The sequence below is a fragment of the Haemaphysalis longicornis genome, unplaced genomic scaffold, assembly GCF_048455015.1.
Source record: "Haemaphysalis longicornis isolate Haplotype H1 unplaced genomic scaffold, Haemaphysalis longicornis Haplotype H1 scaffold_1, whole genome shotgun sequence".
Taxonomy (NCBI): Eukaryota; Metazoa; Arthropoda; class Arachnida; order Ixodida; family Ixodidae; genus Haemaphysalis; species Haemaphysalis longicornis.
In genome coordinates, this window is record NW_027526203.1 from 384857610 (window position 1) to 384870687 (window position 13078).

Below are 13078 nucleotides of genomic sequence, written 5' to 3' on the forward strand. Positions count from 1 at the left end.
CGCGGCAGTGTAAGTTACTCTATAGTACGAAGGCCCACCAATGCTCTTCTCCCTGGACGTCTTGTCCTTCCAAGCCTCGTGCTTGAGGTGCTCCATCTGGTGGTGGGCGTACCCGAGGCTGCCCACCTCTCGCTGCAGCCTCAGCGGCAGCGTCCGGGTGCCCAGACCCTTCTTCTCGTCGTCGATCTCTTCGTCCATCACGTCGACGAACTTCCTGCGCTCCCGCACCACCACCTGCGGATACACGTTCCTCGTGCCGCGCTCGTTGATCTGTAACGTTAGGAGAAGTTTATTCGGAGGATTCGGTATGCGCACTCAATAAAAGTAATTGTGCACCGCCAAACAAATGAATATAACCATTCATTGTTGCAAAAAATGTCACATGTGCCCTTATGTAAGCTGAAAACAAATCGCAGGTGTCTCCCTTAGCGTGTGACTCAGATACAGCTGTTCTGGCACTATTTATGTTCAGTTCTCACGGCAATCGCCGTCGACAACCCTCACGCACGAAACCGGCACTTAACAGGTGTGCACTTTCCCTCACCCGCTTATGTGGGGGGAGTATTTTTTTCCTTTTCAAGCTGCGGTGTTTTCAAGATGCATAAAAGGCTTGGCGTTGACATAAGAAAAATATACCACCACCCAGAAAATATCAAAAAAAGCTTATTTCTCACTTATTAGCATTTCACTAGTACTTGTAAAGATGGAAACTTTTGGCCATTGGTTTAATTTAGGAAAAATAGCCGATCCCTAGACTCTAAGTCAATCGTATGGTTCAGATTCCCCACTATGAACTTGAGTAACCAATTCATGCCTCCAACGAAGCGAATTCGGCAAATGGCAGCAACGTACAGGCCATTTGAATCAAAAACATGATCTTCGCTGTGGCACTGCACGATGCAGTCCGTCACGCTTGCATTGCGTAAGGTCACAGCGGAGACCGAACTTCTAAGTCTAACATCGTATGTTCGACATCATTCGCCGAAATTTCATTGCCGGCTGCATGAATTGGTCAAATGAGTGCGTTGAACCACAGGTTTGACTTAGAGTGCCTAGCATGCCAATACTCTAGGTTTTACAGCCCCGACAGACTGCGCCATTAATCTACAGCCTCTCCCGTACAGGAAGTTAAAATGAAGGGCTTCGGCGCACCTCTCGGCCCTTCTAGTCATTTAAGATCAGTGACGCGCTGCGGCGGAGGGGTGCGAAAGTGCACCAGCATGGAGCGGGAAAGGCAGCATGAAGCGATAATGAACTCGTGTCGACACCACGTGACCATGACTGCGCTGTTCCACGCGGCTTGTAACGCACGTACCAGGGCATCTAATGCCCGTTTCATGTTGCATAAAAGCGAAACATTTCAGACCCTCCACCTCGTACCAAAATTGGTTTTTTTAACCGACTGGCCTTTCAGAGACGGGCTCTACTTTCCGATTAGGTAGTTACAGCCAGAAGATTAAAAAATAAAGTCATTACTTTTTGGTTGGTAGGCAAGCTATGATGATATTTTCGCGTTATCTTGTGGTTGCCTAGTCCGATATGTCCACGTGAGACCTGGTGTGCGAGTGTCCAATGGCTTCACCGATTTAAAAAACTAGTGCGGCCGAAAGAAGTGCCACAGAACAGAACTCTCCGTTCCATCAGCTGGCCTTCACGTACTCAATATATATGGGCTAAGGGGGTCGAGCTGTGCCTCTGTTTGGGGGTCTAAGTTTCAAGAGAACTGGAGCACGTTGCGACACACTTAATCACATACCGATTGTGTGTTCAGCCGCTCTTAGAATTTAGTTGTGTCCTTGTTTCTTGGTACTTATTACAAACTACGACTCCTGGTTGTTCTAGAACGGTCAAATTTAAGACTGTGCCTCTGTCAGCCCAGATACGCACCGAATCCCGCTCTACATATGGAGGCCTGCATTAATCAGTCTCTTTTCTGTATGTGTGCTCTATGTATCGACGCATTTTTAGAGCTATAAATTTAGCCGCATGTAGATCACAAACTGTTTTCTTGTTATAACTGACGCTGCTTTTTTGTCATCCATGGTATTGGCTTAAACGTCCACAAACGCGCGTTAGCAGGATTTACTAGGCCAGACGCATGTGGCTATCTTTTCTGTACCGCTCGCAAATAATTCAGTTCAGTTTTAAGATGCAGTTTTATAAATTCCTCCGAGAGCTACTACTTTTCGGCAGTTTCAGATTCGTCCATCCATATTAAGAAAGGTATTTTTAGCCTGGGCCAATTGTCTCCGCTTACCAAATATTACTTCTTTTTATTCACAATTTTCCGGCGATTTTCCTTGTCCTTCGCAAACAAGACTCAACCAATCCTTGCACCACAGTGCTCAATTATTATTTTTCTATTTGCAAAGCTCGGTCGTCTCCAATCACAACCCGTATTCTTCATGTCCTTGCACCTGCCTTCCTCTCCTCACTTCTGTCCAAAATTAAAAAAAAAAAAAAGAAATCAGTGACTTTGCACTCTGTGAATGTGGATGAGCAGCGAAGCTGTTTGTGGGTTATTGGTTGGCCACACAACTCCGCCGCGCTGGGGAAGGGTTCAACGAGTTTTCCGCATTGCGATACTCAGGTTCCCGACAACAGGCATTGCGCTTACGCTTGGTGTCCGCGGGGAGTTAGCCCATGTTTTCTTCATGAGCAGACTTCACTGTGAAACGCACAATGTGGGAAAGCCAGCTTACAAGAACCAAGCTTACATCATTTTTTTTAAGTCGGCTTCACTGCTAAACACAAATGCCTTGACGGGAAGACATTTGTTTAGGGGCAAATACGTCATCTTGTATCAGATTGTGAAGCGCCGGAAGCGAACAGGTGCACGAAGTGATAGAGCATGCCTAAGTAAAGAGTGAGCGACTTTTCTCGTTCAACGCACGCAAAAAAAAAGCGAAAAAAAAAAAAAACCCGGGGAGTTAACAGTTTGGCTGTAATTGTTTACATTGTTGTGGCAACTCTAGAACCGACCCGATACCTTTGCACTAAGTCACACTATGTCTCATGGTTTCTGGCTCATTTACGCAGCCTACAGACAATTCTCTTTGCTGGGCCTGCTTGGGTATAAGCGCCCTTGTTCGCAAGCACACTAGCAATCTTCCTCATCACCACAACGGTAGTGCCATAACAAGTGTATCATTATATACCTGGGGAGAGAGGGGAAGAGCTGAAAGCAAACTAGGGTGAAAAAAAGGCAGAAGTGGAGAATGGCTGATTAATGTTTTCGTGGTATTTTGTTTAACATGAAACTTTCGACATTTGAACCCGCTTGGGAATAATGAAACAAAGTAAGTCAGTTACAAAAAAACACAAGAAAGTAAGCAAACAAAGCTTAATGCAAACAAACAAAAACAAAATTTACATACATACATACATACGTACATACATACATACATACATACATACATACATACATACATACATACATACATACAGACAGACAGACAGACAGACAGACAGACAGACAGACAGACAGACAGACAGATAGACAGACAGACAGATCAGATCAGATCAGAAAGCAAACAAAGAGCAATCTACCAAAAGACACAAGCGTCCGAAATACTACCATAAAATAAGCCAAAATAACAAAACACACAGGATTGTTTAGCCGACACCAAAACTATTATCTGGCTTTTGGAATAATGAGTACTGACGAAATATCTCATCACTATGCTTTTTTGGCTGTACCACACGAAGAAGTTTGTATATACGGGGTAATTTAACAAGTAAAGATCATATGGAATATTCAAACACCTTATTTTTGGCAAGAAAAGACCACAATCACACTAGAAATATTCGGAACGTTTGGGGCTTAGCAATACGCAAGTGTGGCAATACAAGTTAATGAGCCGCTGCGTAGAAGGGACGTCGAAGCGCTTCGACGCACTTTGCACTGGGAGTATTAAAATGATGCCCAAAAATGCCGGATTAAACCTCCATTGCGTTTTACAGAGTTGTAAAAGCCCTGTTTGGTGCAGAACCGAGCAACCCCGCCTGGCCATCATACCTGAATAGGTTGACACGGTGGTGCAAACACATGTGTACATACATTTCACATTGATGAAGTTTGAGTTGATTTCAACGCGTTGCCGCTGCTGATTTTTGGAGACATGATGAGCTCAGACGCTGTGTAATGTTATTGAGGAGTCCAAACAGCGTTTAGTGTTGTAGACGTAAGACCCCCCATTATAAGAGTAAAAAAAGCTAGAAGCAATAGGCAATACGAAATAGTTATATCGTTAATGTTAAGAACAATACATTAAATAAGTTCGAACAAATACGTAGCTGAATGGGCAGCAAGACAAAAATACAATTACACCTAACGTCTCTAAAAGAATTAGACTTCAGTTTGGCGCGGCTCCCGGAAAATGCGTTGATAAGGCAGGGAAGAAGCTTTGAGGATCAAAGTGCAAAAACTCACTTCAAATCCGCCCCAGTGCCTGTCACGAAGACTAGCAGCGAGACTGGGACTTCGGGATGCGCCAACCCTCAAGTACTGGCGAATTCTTAGTGGGAAGTCGACGTCACGCAGTTGAAGCAAATACGTGTCCGGTCCACTCTGGTAGCTGTGAGGGTAAGAGTTGTAAAAGAAGCGTGCAGTGATTCAACTTTCCGGAAGCAAAATAACCAAGATGTTCTCGTTTTTTTTTACAAACGGTACTTTCACCTACGGCTACATGTAGTGATCAAATAGTGTAGATTCTTCAGTAATCATCAGACGCGTGTCCTAAATATCAATTTTATACCAAAGACACCCCGCTTGTATACCCACCTGCTCTCGGATCCGATGTCCAGGCGGTCGTTGGGACCTTTTCCAGGGCCTTCAATGGGCGCAGACTTGACCTTCGAACGACTGATCTCGCGGTCAGGGCTCATTGGCGGTGTGTAGATTTCATCGGGCGGGTAGATCATCTTGCTCGGGTGTGTGAAGCACGTCTCCATCGCTCGTCTACGGTACGTGCGGCGACAAGACGCGTTGGAGTACTGCGGTAAGCAAAGGAAAGACAACGCTGATATTGCATCTAGAAGGACAATATTTTGTCACAGGGCGGACAGCAGGAAAGATCAGGTAAAAAGGGACGGCAATTTAAGTGCTCAAGTAGGGAAGACAGAAATGTTTACACGCGAAAATTATGAATTAGCGCGGTAAAAGTTGATGCTAACGATCGATACACAAAGCTTCCGCTACACCTTCCAGAAATTATTATTAAAAAAAACTCCCAAGCATTTCCCCGAGGGTGAACATGGTTAAGTGCGAATGCACGGGGTGATGCTATGAGGGGGAGTAAAGTTAAAGTCCGTTGGCATTCGCCCGTGAGCGCGCGCGAGCCGACCCACGGAGGTCTGGCAGTTTATCGCTGCATATATAGGGGGGTACGCCGCGCCGAGCGCGCCGAGCCAGGTGGCTGAGAGAGGAGGCGAGCGCAAGGGGAGAGGGACAGCGGCGCACGGCAGCTGCAGCCGAGCGAGGGGGAGAGGAGAGAGTGTGACGTCACGGTGGAGAGAGAGGCGCGCGGCAGCTGCTGGGGAGAGGAGGCGCGCTGTGACGTCATACCATGACGTCACGGCGCGAGGAGCGGTGCGGGGAGCGGCGCGCACCCGCGCAGCCACGGCGAGGAGGCGGAGCGAGCGCGGTCACGTGGTGAAGTGACGTCACCGCGCCGTTGCTACCGACGCTCCTCTCCGCTCCACGCCGTTGCTAGGGAGAGGAGGACTGCAGACGCCGCCGCCGCCGCCGCCGGCGGTGGAAGGTTTGGGGTCGCTTATAAAGCGCATTCGCACTTAAAAAGAAAAGAAAGCGAGTGTGGCCATAGCACACGGAAAGGCTAAATACAGAGAAAAAGAATGCGTTGCTCACCCAGCTTCTCCAGTGCCTCTGGTATTCCCTGAGCCTGTCAATGTTGGACAGACTTTCACCCCTGTCTGGGCGTTCCGTTAGCTGGAAAAACAGCAACCAGTATACAGCTCAGAAAATATTTTCCGATAACCATATAAAAAGTTACATAAAGTCTTAGCATTGCTTTCCAATGCATAATCATCCTTTCGCTGCTTCTCCGTTTCTATGACTTTACGTTTCCTTGGTGGTATTCAAGGAACGCGCCAACCGGAACAGCATCTTTTTGTGTTGTTTAAGCGAAGTTTGTATTGGCTGTCTCGTGTCGTCGTCGGTGTTGCTGTACTTGTTGGCGCCGTACGACAAAACCCTCTTCCCACTCGTCCATCCCTCCTCGCCCGCAGCTGGCGAGAACTCCCACAAGTGGCGCTCCGGATAACGCCATACTCCCCGCCAATCACAGGCGCTCTTTCCGTCCGGACAAGGGAAAGAGAGGTTAGCTCGCTCCGCGCCCCCCATTTTCTCGTCAGCTAGTTCAAGGCCAGCTGCGCCATGGGTAGGTCGCCCTTGGTCCGTTCCGCCGAAGAGCGAGCAGCCCTTCGGTGGAGCAACGGCAAGCTGCACTCTTGTAAATAACACTGTTTCTCTGCGTTTAATGCGTAAGCTCGCCGAGTACCCATGGCAAACCGTGTAATGTCTTGCGTCTGCATAAAAATGCGTAACTGGCAGAGCACGGACAATTAGTCCTCATAACAGTGTAAAGGCAGGCCATTGTAATACAAGACGACAAATACCCAAACACAACGCAAAGTCGCCAAACTTGTCTACTGATAGCCAAATCTGGCGATTATCGCTATCGCATGAAACAAAAAGAAACAAAAATATAAAATACATAAAACAGAAAATGAAGTAATGAGATCGCAGAAGTCTAACTGGACGAGCGACACCGCTCGAATAACCAAAAAGCAAAAATATGAAAAAGACGCTGTCTGGGTTTACGTGTTTGATCAATGCCACCACGGAATCTAAGGTTAGTGAAACCGAGCAGTTGAGTAAGAATGTTTGCGCATAGTAGGCAATCCTAAAAAAATTTGTAGCATTTTCTTTTTGTTTGCTTTTATCAAAGTGATCTACGTTGCAACCATTACCGCGATTAAATTTTTAAGCTCTGCCAATTACACATTTATGTGCCGATACAAGGGGAATTCGGCAAAAAATGCTTATGCAATAAAAAAGCCAGGCGCGCTGTGGCCCCCAACATCGTCGATTGAAAAGGCTCTAGAAACTTCATTCTTTTTTCCTACTTTACAAAACCAAAATCATGGATAATGTTCCCTCACCTTTAGCCATGGATGTTCAAGGGCTGCCCGCACATCCATTCTTTCACTGTAAAACGGAGGAAACAACAACAAAAATGCAGCCTTAATATCTTATAAAAACAGGTATACATTCCAGTGACGCATATGACAATTCCTGGTAAGAACAATGGTGACAATAAACTATTCATAACTATTCACTTTTCACACAAAACCACAACAAAAACAACTTATTTAAGTCTTGAGGAAGTCAACATACTGTGAAAAAGTTACGGAAACATCTAAATGAAGAAATCAATACTAAGCAGGTTTGCTAGGAAGAAGAGTCCATTCCCAAGAAACGTTAATAATGTAAGACAAAAACGACAGTTCCGTCGTGCGCACCTTGGTTCGAACACTAAGAGCTTCGAAATGAAGTCTCGTGCGTCGTCAGAAACTTTGGCAAAGCCGTCGTGTAGGAAGTTAATTTTGCCATTCTGGACATTCTTGAGCGTTTCTCGGTCGTTGAGCCCAAGGAACGGAGAAATTCCACTCAACCTGAAGCAAAAAAAAAAGAGTATGAAAAGACCACGGAAATTAAAATGTGGTGAAACCTCCTGTACTGGGATCTTTATTAAAATTACGTTGAATTGAACACCACGTACTTCAGACAGGATTCAGGTTCTCCTCAACCGCATTTTCTTTTAAATTTTAAGCATGAGTGTGGTGGCAAAAGGCAAAATAAAAAAGAAAGAGCACAAATATGTCACTGGAAGGGGTGGGTACTATAGTGACTACATTAGGGTTGTCTTGCCCAGATATTAGGCACCATACTTGCGTGGACGAATAGCCGCTTTAGAACTCCTATTTATTGCAGTTTTTTAAAGTTACAGCGAGGTATGGTTTCCATTGCCATAAACCCAGACTGCTGCATCCACCGAAATCGTTATGTAGTAGCTAAGCTGTTTGCTTAGCTACTAATGGTGGAACTGCGTATCTAATGGAGGAAAGGCTAAAAAGCAAAACAGTCGTATGCAGAAGCTCACGTTAGACGTTTTAAATTAACACGTAGTGCTTCCCCATGTCGCGCCCTGTAGCCCTGGTGTAGCTCCGTAGCGTACGACCCCGATTTTAATATTTTGACGTCTAGCGCTAAGCTAATTTGATTACCGAGTAGTGGTTTTACACATTCTCAGTCGCCGAGCTGCCGAAGATATGGAGGACAAAATCTTAAAAAAAGCAGCACAAAATATATTTCTCTTCATTTCTTCGCTACAGTGGCAGTTACAGTTGGTTATGTTGGTTTAGTTTTTATCATACTTCGCGGTACGGGAATTAGAAAAGTAGCATATTTTTTGTTTTTGTGTCGTTTAAATAATTGAGAATAGTTATAGTTATCAGTGTCGGTACCTTCAACCCTTTGATTATGTCAAAGAAACCGGCTAAGTTGGCCAAGCAAAAAACGCTGCTGGGACAGTTGGTTAACGTATGAAATTAAAAGAAAGTATAGCAAAGAAGTCGGATGGGGCAAGAAGAGACCGGAAGTCACACTTGTAGAGTCTGTTTTTGCCACCACCCGGTCTTCTTTGGGCTACTGCTCAATTTGGTGTAACTTGGATCTAATTTATTTAGTAATGTTTGGAACCTCAGTTCTTTTTTTTTCAATTCCTTGCGCATGACACCTACACAAAACTAATGACTGGAGACATTTATTTTGCGTTAAAAGTGTCACTAGCAAGGTGGGTTAATCCGTAAAACTAATCGTTGATATAGTAAAAATAGTAAGGACAAATTCCTGTTAGCACATTATTGACAGCAGCAAACACCAACGGCTGAATTGACGCCCCCTTTATTAAATCGCGTCCGCTTAGATGAACGGAATCATCTTTTCGGCTACTCACAGTATGTACGAGATGACACCAACGCTCCTGAAATGCAGAAAAACAAACAAACAGGGGAATTAGAGAGGACGGGACTGGAAGATTCAACAACACAAAATATGCGCTCAGCCTATCGGGATAGCGTACCACATGTCGGAAGCTAGACTTGCTGGCTTTTTGTTGGCGATCTCGGGAGCCACAAATTCTGGGTGTCCATACTCCTGGATGACCACTTTTCCTCGTGGAAGCCTCGTGGAGAGCGAAAAGTCGCCAATCTTTATGTCGTCGCTGTTCTCGCGGGCCACGAGCGCGTCACCGAGCTACGAAATTGAAACACAAAGCGAAAGATTCGTTACGCGTTCAAAAGCTACCAAGCAACACGAGTACGGCATGACTGCTCGTGCAAAGAGGCTACTAGCAACATGCTAATTAACCTCTAACAGATTAATTTTCGGCCAGAGACCAGCCTTGTAGATGTGCCGGTCCTCGGTCAAGATGTCGGAATAAATATTGGCATGCTATTGTCTTACGAGGTCATATCTGCGCGTAGCGAGTTTCTGCAGCCGTAACGCAGGGTAGAAAACACGAGCCATGATTATCGGGAACAACGGCCGCAGGGACGTAACTACAGAATTGCTCCGTACTAAGTACAAGCAGCTTAGTCACGATCCACTTTTTAGTCAGGCTTATTTGTTTATGACGCGGAAAGTGAGCACCATGATGACAATATTCTAGTATTACAAGGTACTATAAAAAGAGCGCAAAATTTTCGCCTGCGCCATCGGCACATTCTAGGTTATGCCGCCGTATTTGCTGGTTAAGTCTGCTTTCTGGTGCCGAGTACGCTTTCTAAGGGCAAGAAGAATTCAGTCCGTGAGCCACAGAGCTCGTCTGTCTTAGTGGGCCATAGAAGTCGTAGGCTATGGCTGTTGCAAAAACTGCCACTTCTCTGCGTCTTGCGCCACAACAGCGATCACGATGGTCAAGAATTTGGTTAGACGAAATCATATTGAAAAAAAAAAAGAAACGCGGTTGCTTATAACAACGAGAATACTTACAGTAAGGCCAAGGTGGGCGATGTTTTGCGAATGCATATAGTTCAGTCCTTCCAGGATCTGCTTGATGTAATTAGCGATTTGGTGTTCTGTCACCCTGTCTTGGCTGATTATATTATCTAGAAGCGGACCTCCGCCACAGCTGGAAATTGCTGTCAAGTCAAAAAAGCGTGCCACGTGTATGTAGCACATACAAAACCTAAAACGCAGAGAACAACGAACACAGGCGATCACAGTATATAAATTGCCCATTTAGTTATCCAATCAGTGTTCATTTCGGCTACGATCATTGCAATGACGCTGATTTTTTGTGTTGCTCGCGTGTGCTGTGGCGCCTTTGAAAAAAAAAAAATCAACTACCTCTCTGTCGAAACGACAATGATGAGGGAACGCGAAGCTTTCCAAAATCAAGCCCTACACCAAATGAACCAACCCAGATGCGAGCGGACCGTTTAGTGCACGGCGATTGTGCTCTCTAGTGCGTTACCGATACGGGCATCCCACGGCTTTACCTAGCATTCAACCATCGTCGTCGTTAGACGGAGGAGTGCGTCTTCTGTCTAGATATTCTAATCCATACACCCCTCTCTAAATCCAAACTGCTTCGACCTTGCCTGAATGGTGCAATCGGATAGACTAACGTGGAAAACTTGGCGTGTTGGTACATAATCTAGGCAAAACAGCGCAAAAAAGACAAAGGCTCTGTTTTTTTTTTGCGCTCTTTTGCCTAAATCGGATAGAAGTCGTCTTCATAACGCGAGACACCCAGGTTCGATTCCGACTACGGGACGCGTTTTCATTTTTCTTCACTTCCCCCACGATCATCATCATCGTCAGAGAAAGTTGGCTTTCCTGCAGCGCGTTTTGGGTGGCCTACAGACGACATCAGTGAGAGGCTAAAAGCTTCGCTTTAAAAGACTTCGCCTACTTTCGTTCCCCGGATTGGCTTTATGCTTCACCGCAATATAACTCTTGTAGCAGTGATGCACCCTTTACAGGCAGAACCTATGACCACATTGCTACACATGCGATGCGCCGAGTAAATCTTGCTAGATATGGTCGTGGTATCGTTCTCGTTGGACCACTCGGCTTGCGTTATGGTATGAAACCAGACTGTTGAACTCCACTGCTTGAATCTGTACCAAATCTAAGAGAAGGTAACGAGTTTACATTCCGCCTATTCCATTGTAAATTTCTCAGCGTTGGCAGCGTATTTTTCTGCAGAACAAGACTTTTGCGAGGTATGAGATGCCCAGTATTCTGAATATAGTAAAGATGTATGTCACCTGTATGGTCCATTTAATTGTATGCTTGCAAACATCTACGGGGATTCTGCTTCTACTCAGGTGCCATGATGGGTACTCGGCCTACTGCAAACGCGTTTGCATGGCTCAGAACGGACGAATCAAAGCAAGCAATGTGCCCAGTGGGTTTGCACGAAAATGCCGACAGATTACAAACTGCCGTTTGGAAGAAAAAACAAACGAAAGTGGGCAAGTTGTTCTGGGGTTTTTCGGATAATTATTGGTAATTACGGGTCATCGCACTGGTTAGCAGGTTTGGGATCCAGTGCTTCGCGTGTCTCTTCTTGATTGTGCACTGTTCAGGAACATCGCAATTTGTTTTACACGCGAGTAAAGGTTTTCAGCAGTTCAGCAGAAGTTGGCGCCTGCCGATAATTTGATGCAGTACGAACTGCTCACAAGTTACTTACTCCCCCTCTTTACGTCAAATTAGCTGTTTGTTCTTCGCCGTCTTCCATTTGGCACTATTGGTCCTCCTTTAGAATAGGGCGGGGGTGGGGGGCAGCGAAGAGGTGTTCCTTTTGCAGGTTGAACAGAAAGACGAGCAAGCTTCGCTCCCTGTTGTTAAAAATGCCGTCAGTCTGGCCCGATTACAGTTTATGACATTTTCAGAGTTGGAGCCAGCCAAAACAAGAAAATATTTTTTTCGAGGCATGCTCTAACACCGCATATTTATATCTCGTTTTTGTTTTAGTTATTTACAATCAACCCATGGTAACATGTATGCTTGCTTTGGAATTTATACCTAAATTGCGGCCTCGAGATGGAGGCATAGTCTAAGCCCGGTAACAGGAATAAAAGAAAGCAGTCGTTTTCACCTTGAAAAAAAAACATTTTTTTTTCTGGCCATAAAGTGAAATACTATATGGTACGAATGCATAGTAAACTTGGTAAGAAGGTCATAATTTTTAGTCAGTGAACCGCACAATTCATGTCCGCAAAGGAACTGCTTTTAAACGTTAAGCCGATTGCATTGCAGCACATTGAACTTTTATAAGGACGTAAAAGAGAGGGGCCAGTATCAATCGAATGCAGTTTTGTGGTAGGCAGCATGTTCCCACGACACAATAATCCATGCATACTGTTTTAGAAACCAAGTAGTTGAAAGGATACAAGTCAGTAATCAATGACATGGAATTCTTCGTCTCAAAGGCGTCCCAGAGGCGAACCAGCCGAGGGTGGCACAGCTGGTTCATCATGTCCAGCTCCGCCTTCATCCAGTCCTTAAATTGACCTTTTCCGTGCATAGTCTTTGCGCCAAAGCTTCTGCCTGTGGAGCGTTCCACGGCGTGGTACGTGACGCCTTGGGTGCCCCTGCCCAAAGAAGCCGAGTGTGTTGCACGTGAGACACAAAAACGCTGCGGAGTTTTAACTGCAGCTACAACAGCAACACCTGAATCTCCAGACGCAGAACCAAGAAGAAATAAAGAAAAAGATAACGCTTACCTTCCAAGCTCATCGCCCAGGTTGTAATAGTCCTCGAGATGGGTTGACTTAGGCCGGATAATCTTAGGCTGGCGGTACGTTCTCAGGTCAAATTCAGACTCCGATTCTGTAGAGTTAATGGCAAAACAAAATTTTGTTTATTTGCATTAGTAAATATGTAACCAGAAGACGAATGGCAAAGGACCAAACTTGTACGTGAAAAAGTTTCCCGCAGGCTTGAAGTAATGTTACTCTATGCATAAGCTTGCATCGA

The 13078-nt window shown here is 45.3% G+C and overlaps 1 protein-coding gene across 1 annotated transcript in view; it reads right to left on the reverse strand.

The window, feature by feature from the left end:
• The window catches only part of Obsc (Obscurin), a gene marked incomplete in the record, with an annotated part of 215126 nt that overhangs the window by 19561 nt on the left and 182487 nt on the right, over positions 1-13078 (reverse strand). The window contains 11 exon segments of the mRNA XM_077686554.1: positions 39-270; positions 4433-4577; positions 4784-4995; positions 5870-5950; positions 7186-7231; positions 7546-7698; positions 9042-9068; positions 9168-9340; positions 10079-10217; positions 12493-12693; positions 12826-12931. Coding sequence (XP_077542680.1) covers positions 39-270; positions 4433-4577; positions 4784-4995; positions 5870-5950; positions 7186-7231; positions 7546-7698; positions 9042-9068; positions 9168-9340; positions 10079-10217; positions 12493-12693; positions 12826-12931 — 1515 coding nt within the window.